The sequence below is a fragment of the Verticillium nonalfalfae genome (genome assembly GCF_003724135.2).
Source record: "Verticillium nonalfalfae strain VnAa140/NRRL 66861 chromosome Unknown scaffold_280, whole genome shotgun sequence".
In the NCBI taxonomy this organism is placed as follows: Eukaryota; Fungi; Ascomycota; class Sordariomycetes; order Glomerellales; family Plectosphaerellaceae; genus Verticillium; species Verticillium nonalfalfae.
In genome coordinates this window covers 1-10,936 of record NW_021167505.1, presented here as the reverse complement: position 1 = coordinate 10,936, position 10,936 = coordinate 1, and the positions used below count along the sequence as shown (strand labels likewise).

Here is a 10,936-nt window from a genome sequence, read left to right as displayed (position 1 = left end):
GGGGGGGGGTGTAAAACCGGCCCGAAGAATAGCCCAACGTACCCAGTCGCGATACTGTAGAGACATAGACAACTCGCGCAGGCTGACCATGCGTCCGCTCGTCATGTAGAGGAGCATCTCCGTGGTGGCGGTCCAGTTGAGCCATCGGAAACTCTCGGGCAGGTTGCCGTGGGGGGCCTTGTATTCAGAGCTGTCGAGGAGGACCTTGCGAAGACTAGAGCGGTGGCGTTTGATGGCGCCCTTGAAGATTTGCGAGATGGTCACAGCCGGAGGTACAGACCGCCGCCTGTCTTGGAGGAAAAAGACTTCAAGACTGTTCTGTTCCAGGGTATCTTTGATAAAGTTGATGAGAGGCAGTGATGCCATGTCCGTGTGGATCTTCTTCACGTTGAGATGGTATTGTACTCGAGTCAGCGCCGAGGGCTTGGGAGAGCTGCCGTTTTCGTGACCTGACGTCACTGGAGGCGTCGGCTGGAATTGCTTGCGGAGAACCTTCCACAGGGTCTCGTGTTGAGCGCACTCCAAAATGGTCAAGCTCGTGAGGACAGTCCAGTCGATTGCCTTTGTACAGACCTGGATCGATAGGGGCACGCGCTCCAATTCCAGTGTTTTGAGCTTCAGCTTGCCATCGAGTCGTGTTCGTATTGTCTGGTCGTCATTCGACCGTTGCAACTGCTCACGATGCGGTGCTGTAGAGATTCGGGGTCCAAGGTCAGCCGTCGAGTCTGTTCCAGGAACGTGGTCAACAGGCGAAGGGCTCGCAAGGTTCATGTCTGCTGCTTCGTCGACTGCGGACACTGGGCTTGGTTCGTCTCCCTGGACAGCGACTTCTTGGTGAGGGTCAGTGGGCGCGGCATCATCGCCAAAGACTGTAGCAGCGTCGGGCGCCGGCGAAACAGCTTCGAGACTGGCCGGCGCGAGGGCGCTTTTGACCCTGGATCTGGATGCAGACTTTCTGCGAATGTCGTAGAGCTTGCCTACCAGCACCCCCAGGACGCCGCCCAACCTGCGATCGCCGATGGTGCTCTCGCCGGGCCATCGCGCATTGTGGTCGACCTGGTGCAAGCCCGGGCCATCCCACGTCTGGACAAAGTCGGAGTGTGCCGCCTTGGCGGAGATGCCCACGCGCAGCTCCTCCAGGTTCTCGTGCGAGTTCCCGATGGCAACAGCGAGCTCGTCGAGATAAGAGAGCTCATCGATGTCAAGAACAGACAGACTCCTCAGCGGTGGCAGGACACTGAATGTCGGAAACTCGACGCGGCTTTCGGCGAAAGGGATAGGCGCTCTGGGGCGAGGATGCGACGCCGTCGACGGAATGAGAATGCCGATGGGCGTCAAGGTACTGCCGATGGGCACGACGCCCTGTGTCTCTATGGACGAGCTGGGGCTGGTCGAGGACGAGGAGGCCGACGCATCGGCGTTGTCGTGCCAGCGCACCCAGACGCGCTCGAGCTTGGACTGCTCATCCGGATCGCGGTCTTGAATGGAGGCCAAGGCCATGAAGATGTCGGAGAGGACGCCGGTGGGCATGTCCCAGACAAAGGTCTCGAGGCTTGCCATCTTGGCGACGGCCAGGGCGACGAGGGTTCCTAGCATTTTGCCGCTCTCCTTTGTAATCATGTACTCGGCGACCCAGTCATCGGGGCCGTTGCCCAAGGAGAACTTTTTGATGTATCGAGCGTAGTCGTTGTGCAGGCGTGCCATGGGAGGCGACCCGCCCCTGCGCTTCGGCGAGAACATCTTCTGGGCGCGCACAGCAAAGTTGCTGCCCAGACAGAGGGTTGATAAGCCATAGGTGAGGGCATCGACGCTTTTGGAATCAGATTGGGCAAGCTGGGTGGCGTCAGGCCACACGATATCGAAGCGAGAGTAGATGTGTGGAACGGCGAGATTGTGAAGGGTCGAATTCGTCAAGGCGAGGGAGGTCAGGTCGTTTGTATGTGTGATCTGGGGAAACGAATGCGAGCGTCAGCAAACACGGCGCTGCATGTTGCGTTGGGAAAGCGGTTTTGTTTTGGGAAAAGGCAAGGCGGCGGCAGAGAGCATGGGGGAGACGGGCAGCGACATACCTCGTTGACGATCAGCCGCAATATGTCAAAGGGGAGCTCGAGCAGGGTTAATCGACCGGTGCGCCTCGAGACGGCACTCCACTCCTCTTCTTTGCCTTTGAGCAGCTTGCGCAGGGCCATGGCGGCATCTTCTGTGTGATTTGGCGGGAGCTGGCCGTCGGCCTGGGAGGGTGGGCGTTGCTCGTCGGGTGCCGTTGGTGGTACGACATCGGTCGTGTGTAACAGTGATGACGGGTCGTGGGCCGGTGGCTGATCGGGGCACTGGGAAGACGTCGCCGTGGCCATCATGGGTGGACGGGAGCTCATGCTCTTGGATCAATTGCGGAGGGCAGCACGATTGGGGACTTTGGTCGAAGGGGAAAGGTCCCCAGGAGAGAAGAAGTTGGCGATGCAGAGTGAAGCTCTCGTCGTCTTTCGGGGGAGGGAGGAGGAGGAAGGGTATACGGCGGCGACGGGCGGGATGAACCAGAATACGTGATGCAGAAGAAGAAAGCTGTGGTTGTGATTGTAGGTTGACTGTCCTTGTCCGTCCGACGCGGGCTGGAAAGACGAGGATCAAGCAGGCGATGATGATAGACTCGCAGGTTCAGGTCGGAAGGCAAGAGAGAGAGTGAGAGGGTTCGAGCTCGTGTTCGCGGTTGTGCTTGCGGTTGTGCTCGTGCTCGTGCTCGTGCTCGTGCTCGCGGCGGGCGAACCTTGTGGCTGGGGAAACAGGGCGTTCGGTTTGCTCGTCCTTCTCGAAATGGACGTTCAGTCACCTCAGGTTGAGATGGGTTGGGGTCAGGGAGCCCGGTCCCGTCATCGGGCGTGCCTTGTCTCGCAAGGGTGCGTGGTGCTTGGAGGTGCTTGGTGGTGCTTCCGGCCAATGTGCACAGCGTGCAGCATGCGACGTGCAGCGTGCAGTGCGTGCTGTTCCCGTTGCTGTCACTGTCGATGGTGCTGTTGCTGTTGAGGCTGCGACGGGGCCAGCAGAAGGCGCATCCAGAAGCGTCCAGACAGTTTGCGGTGGGCCACGGTGGGTCCACCCAAGGCCGGCACACCGAGACACTAAGGCGGCCGGGACACCTGCCTCCCAGGTAGCCCAGGTAGGGGTGCTATGCTGGGGTGCCACATTACGCCCCTCTCATTGGGTGCTGGGGGGTCAAGTGGACTCGTGCCAGGCCGTCTCCGGACGTCCCGCTTCTGCTGGCACGGGCTCACATGGGGGGATGCGACTCCACCCAAGAGCGTATTTAGCGGGGGGTTCAGCTTCCGGAGTGCTTTTCTCTTCAGCTGGAACCAGCACGATGGGTGTGAGACTGCCGAGCAGCGTGCCTAGGACTGACTCGACGACGACACGCAGGTACCGGTCTACTGGTCCTGTTTTCCGAGCTCCTTTGTCTGCCCGTTACCGAGATGCTCATCGCAGGAATGAATGGGACCATGGCACGAGAGAGCATGGCGAACCGACAGGTCTACCTTGCCTAAGTACATAGGTACATGTATAGCCCGACTGTACCAGCCTAGGTACCTTAGGTAAGGTAGGCAGGTCAGGAGGTAAGGTACCCGGTGGAAAGAAGACGACAGGTATCCACCGACCGCTCCCGTCGTCCCCAGCGTCCCAGTGCCCCAGCACCCCACCCCCTGGAATGAGCGCTGTGCCATGTCTTTTCAACGCGAGGTGCTGGCTGGAGAGTAGCCATGGATGCCCAGACGACGAAATGACAGACAAGACAGCCTTCAGCAGGACCTCATGATCATCACTCAATCTGAAGCTCCCCACACCGGCTCTCGTGACCATCTGGCCCTCCAGGACCCGGTGAGAGTAAGCCGGCGCAAGCCTCACCTTCAGAGTTCGATGTTCGTTTCAGGATCGACAGCCAAGTCGCGACGCAGCCGAAGCGCCATGCTCAGATGAACCCGATCAGCGAAAGCTGCCAAGAACATATGACTGGATGCATGCCACCAAGACGTCCTCCATGAACACGGATCCTTTTGCCCACTGGACATGGCATGGACATGCACTGTTGGCGTTGGGCACGTTGCCAACATGGAGTCGCAAAGAGGCCTCGCCTCACACTTGAGCCGGCATCGAGGCCTGTATTGGGCCGGCGCCATGACCGTGAGCGACTGCTCCGTCATCAGAGCGGTACGTACCCGCCCTATAGGCAGCGTGCCGTGGGCAGGGGATCGGGCGGCGCGTGCATCATCAGGTGCCAGGCGACTACCAGCCCCTCCATCTCTGCCTCCTCTGCCTCTGATGCCCTCAATCGCACCCGCCACGACTCTCAACACACAAACTGTCCTCCACGTCACTGTCAGTCGAACCGACCTGCTGGCCTATTCTCAACCGAGCCAAGCTTGACTCCCACGCCGTCTCGTTACCAGCTCGAACCACGTTGCTGTCGCCCTCGATCCACCCATATATATATATACCTTGGGCAGCAAAAACCAGGCAGCCTTGCGCATAGCATCGCATCGCATCGCATTTGCATCTGTCGCGCACGACAACCTCTGCCCCTCTTCTCCCTTTTGCGAATCTCCCGCAACCCCCCCCGGACGCAGCGAGCCACGAAGAACCCCTCTACACAGCAATACCGTCGACGAAAACGATTAGACCACGTAGCACGCAGCGACCAACTCATCCCACCGACAAACGCCCCGCCGCCCAGCTCCTTGCTTCCCGACAGACACCCAACCTCCTTGTCGCTGTCGCTTTGTCGCTCAGTATCCACGTCCCAAGCCGCCCATCATGGCCTCCTTCGCAGAGAACCTCTGGAACTCAGTCTTCACCCCGGGCACAACACCAACCCTCCTGTACGCCACAAACGCCAGCTTCGCCGCCCTCCAGCTGACCCTCCTCGCCCTCCTCGCCGCCACCCGCTCCATCCACTTCGTCATCCTCTCCTTCCTCTGCGCCGGCCTCTGGCGCGCCATCAACTGGTTCGCCGCCGAGCTGGCCATCGCCCAGGCCCGCGAGGCCGCCGACAACGACAAGGCCGCCGCGGGCGGTGCCGGGCCCGGAGGAGCAGCCGATACCCCGGGCGGCGCCGGCGGCAGCAGCAGCAGCAGCGACGACGACACCGAGGTCGACACAGCCGTCGACCAGGCCGTGCGCACGCGCAAGACGGCCGGCAGCGCGAGCAGGGAAGTCGAGGTCGAGGGGTCTGCGGCTGGCGAGCTGAAGCAGAGATCCGCCGCTGCCGCCGCCGCTGGTGCTGCTTCCGGGCCGGCATCGGCAGCGGGGACGCAGTCGAGCGCGAGCACCGAGGACGAGTGGGAGAAGGTTTCGGAGAATGAGAACGAAAAGGATAAATAGATCCGACGCTTGTGGTGGAGAAAGAGAGAGAGAGAGAGAGAGAGAGATGCGCCCCATGGTGTCTTCCTCTCCTCCTCTCCTCCAACGCTTTCTGTCCCCCCCCCCCCCGTTGCGCAGCGCCTCGCCTTTTCGAGATACCCCCAACCAAAACACCCTCTGACGTCGGGTCGCTTCAACATACGGCGATGCGCGCTCCTCTTTCTCCTTCCTTTTCTTGTTTGCATGTTCCATGGTGGAGGCGGGAGCGTTTTTTTTCAGTGACCGCGACGAGAGTGTTTGGCGCTCCGACTTTTGGGAGGTAGAAAGGGGGAGACAGGAGGCAGGAAGCGGGCTACAGTACATATCGATATCAAGTCCACTCGTTTGGCGAGACAATGTCAAGAATTCATGCCATGGAAATTTCATCCACATTGGTTGCTTGGTTTTGCCCCCGAGATCTATCTAGCGACTCCCAACTCCGTGTATAGGTGGGTACAAGATTGTGGCATGCACACGGTTCCGTCCGTTTATAACCAGTGCTCATATTTGTAGTACATCTCACTCCATCTTTGCTTGGTGTCTGTCTCATGGCACCTTTGTCTTCACAGATATCTCAACCTCGACGTGGTGTATGCGGCGCCGACCGCAGAGATGGCGCCGATGAAGAGACATACGGCAATGGCGTTGGGGCCGTCAGTATCGTGATGCTCAGCGGGATCCGCCCCCTTGGCAAGCTCGGGGCTCTTGCCGGGCTCGAGGATCGTAAAGACGATGGTGCTGATAAAGGTACCAATAAATTGCGGCAGCGTTGAGTAGATGTTGAGGATACCGAAATAGATGCCCGACAGTTCGCCCGTTGACGATGAAGCGCCAGGCGTGTCGGACCCATGCTCCAGATGCAGAGCGTGGTCTGCGTTGATGGCTGGCAGCTCAATGTCATCGGCGTTGGACAGGCGGCGGTAGGCTGGGCCGCCAGCATCTGTGGCGCCGCTGAGCTTGTTGACCTCGACGCCGAGAAAGGTGACGGGCGCCCACATGGCAATGGTCCAAGGAAGTCCGCAGATGACGACGAGGAAAGTGGCAAATCGGAAACTGGCGGCGAAGGGAGCCATGAACATGGCGCTCGCAAACATGAGATGGCCGGCCATCCAGACGGTCATGAGGTCAGGTTTGCGCTTGCTGAACTTTTCTGCGAGGGTAGCCAGCCCTTGGGGCGGGCGTGCCGTATACTTCTCGTCGTCTGGCGACTTTGTGACCATGGGCAGGAGCCAGGCGCCGATAAGGGTGACGGTGGAGTAGATGACGAGGGCGGTGCTGCCGATGCGACCGACATCGCCGAGCATGTCTTTGGAGTTCTTTGCCTCCTCGGGCGCATCGTAGCGGAAATACGTCTCACCGACCCAGGTCGCGCTGTAGAAGAGGAAGGGGAACCAGCCGATCCACGCCCAGAACTGTGCCCAGCAGATGGCCTGGATACGTGGGGGCAGGTTAAGCAGCGTGGACCAGATCTGGCTGAAGACCTTGAAACGGCCGGCAGGCTTGCGAGAGTCTGGTCGGGTGGAGACGAGCACCCTCTCGGTAACCGCCCAGCAGGACACGCCCGAGGAGAAGAGTATGAAGAAGGTGGCGATCAGGGTCAGTTGCTTAAACTGCGTGTCTCCAAGCGTCGTCCCCAACATGCCTACGAGGTCGATAGCACCCGCTCCATATCCCATCATATGGCCCATGGCGGACATTCTGCTGGCTGCGCCGATTTAGCTACACGGCCAGTACTTGGCTTTAGAGGGGACGGATCACTTACACCATGCCGCACCGGCTTGTTGTTTCTCGATGGGTAGAGTGTCGACGATCAGGCTCCTGGCGCAGGACATGACTGGGCAACTGGTCAGCTCATACTGTCCTCGGGATGCGATGGGGTCGACTCACCCGCATTGATAGCAAAGTCGACGGCATAGATTGCCAGGACTGCAAGCGTTATCGTGAAGCCGCGGGCAGACTTCTCGTCAGCAACGAAAAAGCCCACAATTTCCTGGGTGAAGCCCAGAACGACCATGCTCAAGGCGGCAATAATCGAGCCCATGACGATGAAAGGACGCCGGCGACCCCATTTTGAGGTGGACTGATCAGCAATGACGCCAACGATAGGCTGAACAATGAGTCCCGACAGAGGCCCAGCAATCCACACAAGCGAAGTATTGCTCTTGGTGAGGCCAAGATTCAGGAGATATGGTGTGCAGTCTGGGTTCGCAAGGTCAACATGTGATCTGCCGAGGAGGGGCGCCAGGTTCGCGCGGTGCTTGCTACTCACAGGTCATCTCCACTCCCCATGTGAAGCTGTGGATGACGGGTCAATGCTAGCTGTCGCCACGGCACACAACCTGGGTTCCACCTACGTGATGCCGATGGCGTTGAAGGTCAGGAGAACCATGCGCATCGCCTCGGAACTCCCCCTGATATGGGGCTGCCCCGCCCATGTCGACATTTCTGCGAATGCCTCCTCGCGTATCGATCGATTGATTGTCGGCTCCCCGTCGATGACCTCGCCGGCGCGCCGGTCAATGTCGCGGTCGCGGTCGAGGTCGAGGCTGGATGGGCGGCGCGTGGGTCCCGCGTATCCACCAGGATTGCTAGTCGCAGATGATGGGTGCCAGTCGTCATCAAAGCCTGGGTTCGAATCGGTGTCGGGTTGGCCGTTGCTCGACTGCGACGGGGTGAGAATGGGCGTCGAATGTCCTCCCGAGTCGACGGAGAGGTGATGAGCGTCGCTGGAATCTGCGTCTCGGGCGCCTGTAGGAATCAGTGTTGCGTTCGAGGTCGAGGCTGGCGTCAGAAACGCAGCAGCCATGGCGGGAGGGTGGAGCGCCCGCAGCTGCCAGTTCAGGTGTCCGTGCCGTAATTCTTTCAGGAGCGCTTCAAATCTAGCAAAGCACCCATGACGCAGCCGAGTCAACCAGTTTCCCTGTCTTTTTCGTGTTCGACAATTGCGTGACACGCCAGTTGCAGATGAAAGCTGACGTGGGTTCGAAAGAACACGGGTCGAGGTTACGAAAACGTTATTGGATGCTGAAGTGTATAGCTGTTGTACGGGATACTCTAGGGGGAGAGATTGGGGTCCGCCATTGTCTTTGAGGTCTCAGGCAGTGCGACGCAGTATTAAGGTTCGGCATGCACGGTATGTTAACAGAGTTGGGGAGGGGTTGAGGCGGGCCCAGATGAAGGGGGCCTTATGTTGACGCGCTCCAGCATGGCCCTCATTGTCTTCGGAAAGGGGATTCGAAGACATGCAAAGTGCCGTGTTCAACAGTACCGACATAGGTACCTACCAACACACCTAGGTAAGGTAGGTAAGGTAGGAGGATGTCATGGAAGATGCTGTGGCCCAGGGAAAGAAGGGGGGGGAGGGGGGAGTTTCGTCCTTCTGGGCCTTCAGGGGTAGGTAGGTACTTTCAGCAGGCACCTCAGTGCTGGACATTGAGGAGCTCAGTGAGCGTGAGCGGCGTGTTGCCAGGCACCCAGGCGCTTGGAGGCTTAGGTAACCCAGGTTCGTGCCCGGTCGATGCCTACAGAGCACCGTAGGAAACTGCCGGCCGTCACCGATTCGGAGTGCCCCGCGGCGGTCCACTGTGTCCACCTCACATGGAGGACGAAGAGCACAATTGCCCCGCCATCGATCAATCAAGCTCCGACATAGGCCAACGTGTTTCGGTCTTTTTGGGGGGGCACTACCACAGATTCTTCCTCAAGTCGGTGCTAACGAGATTGAGTCACCAGAACGACGAGGCCGGCCAGGAACAGTCACGGCGGTCACAATCGCAATCACAGTCGCAGTCGACACAGTCACAGCCCCCTCACCCCCTCCTCCCGCGACAACGTCTCAACTCTCTACAAAGACAGAGCTGACCGCCTGCATATTCTCCTCCCCCACCCTTTCGACCAGCGCATCGCCTTTGTTCTGTAGTGCAACTCGCGCAGACGACCCCCTCCAGTCCGACGCCGACTAGCCTTCGAACTGCAGCCACGGATCGCATCCATTGGCCTCACCCCACCGTGTCGTGCTCTGTGCCTCGTACCCTCGACTCCATTTCGACCCTCGCAAGCCAGTCCTGCGAGATTAATACAACACACCTACATATAGGCAATTGCGCAACCACTTGTCCCCGGTGACACCCAGAAGGACAGACCATAGCCCCCCATGGATCTCGTCAACTCGTTGGTCGCACCCGCCCTCCCCTCCCCCCTCTCTATTCTCGTCGTCCACGCCGTGGAAGTCAGGCCATGATGAAGAAGGGACTAGAAAAGCTGATGGTGAAGGAAAGCCTAGAAGGCCGCCTCCTGTTCGCGGTGCCCAAGAGTGAGTCAAACGCCCTCCGCTTCTCCCGTCGTCCCCGATCGGCAGCTGACCACCACGCATCCAGAGGGTCGCCTGAACGCCGCCGCCCTCAACCTGCTTGAGGGTGCCGACGTGCAGTTCCGCCGCGAGAACCGCCTCGACATTGCCCTCGTCAAGAACCTGCCCATCGCGCTCATCTTCCTGCCGGCCGCCGACATCCCCACCTTTGTCGGCGAGGGCCAGTGCGATCTCGGCATCACGGGCTGGGACCAGGTCAAGGAGCACGACGCCAACGTGCGGTCCTACAACCGCTCGCGCCGGGCCTCCATCGGCGCCGGCGACAACGCCGAGGACCCCCTCAAGACGGCGGGCTGCGACCTCGTCATGGAGCTCGGCTTCGGCGCCTGCAAGCTCCAGGTCCAGGTGCCGGAGAAGGGCGGCTACGCGACGACGGAGGACCTCATCGGCAAGACGATCGGCACGAGCTTCTCGGGCCTCGCCGCCGACCACTTTGCCCGGCTCGAGCTCGGCCTCGAGGGCCAGCCGAACGGCGAGGACTTTGCGACGCCCAAGAAGATGCGGACCAAGATCATTGAGCTCAGCGGCAGCGTCGAAGCTGCGTGCGCGCTGGGCGTGGCTGACGGCATTGTGGATCTCGTCGGTGGGTGTCTTCCTCCTCTGCCTCCTCTGCCTCCTCCTCTTCTTCTTCTCCCTCTTTTTCTTCTCCCTCTTCTTCTTCTCCCTCTTCTTCTTCTCCCTCTTCTTCTTCTCCCTCTTCTTCCTCGCCTTGCTTACTTCCGACGCATCCATGCTGACACTGTTTTCACAGAATCGGGCGAAACCATGAGGGCAGCGGGCCTCAAGGCCATTGACACGGTGGTCGACTCGCAGGCGGTGCTCATCAAGTCGCGCAAGCCGTCGAACCAGGCAACCATCGACCTCATCACGGCGCGCATCCAGGGCGTCATCACGGCGCAGCGCTACGTGCTCTGCCAGTACAACATTGAGAGGGTGCGCCTCACCGAGGCCAAGAGCATCACGCCGGGCAAGCGCGCGCCGACGGTTACGACGCTCGACACGGAGGGCTGGGTCGCCGTCAGCTGCATGGTCGTCAAGAAGGAGATTGCCGTCGTCATGGACAAGCTGACGGCGGCCGGTGCGCAGGATATTCTGGTGCTCGACATTCACAACTCGCGGTAAGCCGTGGGCTGTGAGGCCCACTTCTTGGACACATGAAATCAAAAAGAGGTTGCGTACTGC

General features: G+C 59.9%; 4 protein-coding genes across 4 annotated transcripts; 2 read left to right on the top strand and 2 right to left on the bottom strand.

Moving 5' to 3' along the window:
- Positions 1-42: 42 nt before the first annotated feature.
- D7B24_004853 (uncharacterized protein) lies at positions 43-2,354 on the bottom strand (the record flags this gene model as incomplete). Its single annotated transcript, XM_028639018.1, has 2 exons — positions 43-1,947; positions 2,070-2,354. Coding segments are annotated over 2 exons (2,190 nt in total), but the record flags the coding sequence as incomplete, so codon positions are not given.
- Positions 2,355-4,800: 2,446 nt separating this feature from the next.
- Positions 4,801-5,367, top strand: PKR1 (SMK killer toxin resistance protein; the record flags this gene model as incomplete). The annotated part of the gene is made up of 1 exon (XM_028639017.1): positions 4,801-5,367. The coding sequence occupies one exon, from the start codon at positions 4,801-4,803 to the stop codon at positions 5,365-5,367; it is 567 nt and encodes a 188-aa protein (XP_028490141.1).
- Positions 5,368-5,948: 581 nt separating this feature from the next.
- D7B24_004851 (uncharacterized protein) lies at positions 5,949-8,191 on the bottom strand (the record flags this gene model as incomplete). Its single annotated transcript, XM_028639016.1, has 5 exons — positions 5,949-7,090; positions 7,148-7,219; positions 7,273-7,584; positions 7,655-7,680; positions 7,740-8,191. The coding sequence occupies 5 exons, from the start codon at positions 8,189-8,191 to the stop codon at positions 5,949-5,951; spliced, it is 2,004 nt and encodes a 667-aa protein (XP_028490140.1).
- Positions 8,192-9,621: 1,430 nt separating this feature from the next.
- On the top strand, positions 9,622-10,876 carry HIS1 (ATP phosphoribosyltransferase (ATP-PRTase) (ATP-PRT); the record flags this gene model as incomplete). Its single annotated transcript, XM_028639015.1, has 3 exons — positions 9,622-9,697; positions 9,762-10,337; positions 10,506-10,876. The coding sequence occupies 3 exons, from the start codon at positions 9,622-9,624 to the stop codon at positions 10,874-10,876; spliced, it is 1,023 nt and encodes a 340-aa protein (XP_028490139.1).
- Positions 10,877-10,936: the final 60 nt, after the last annotated feature.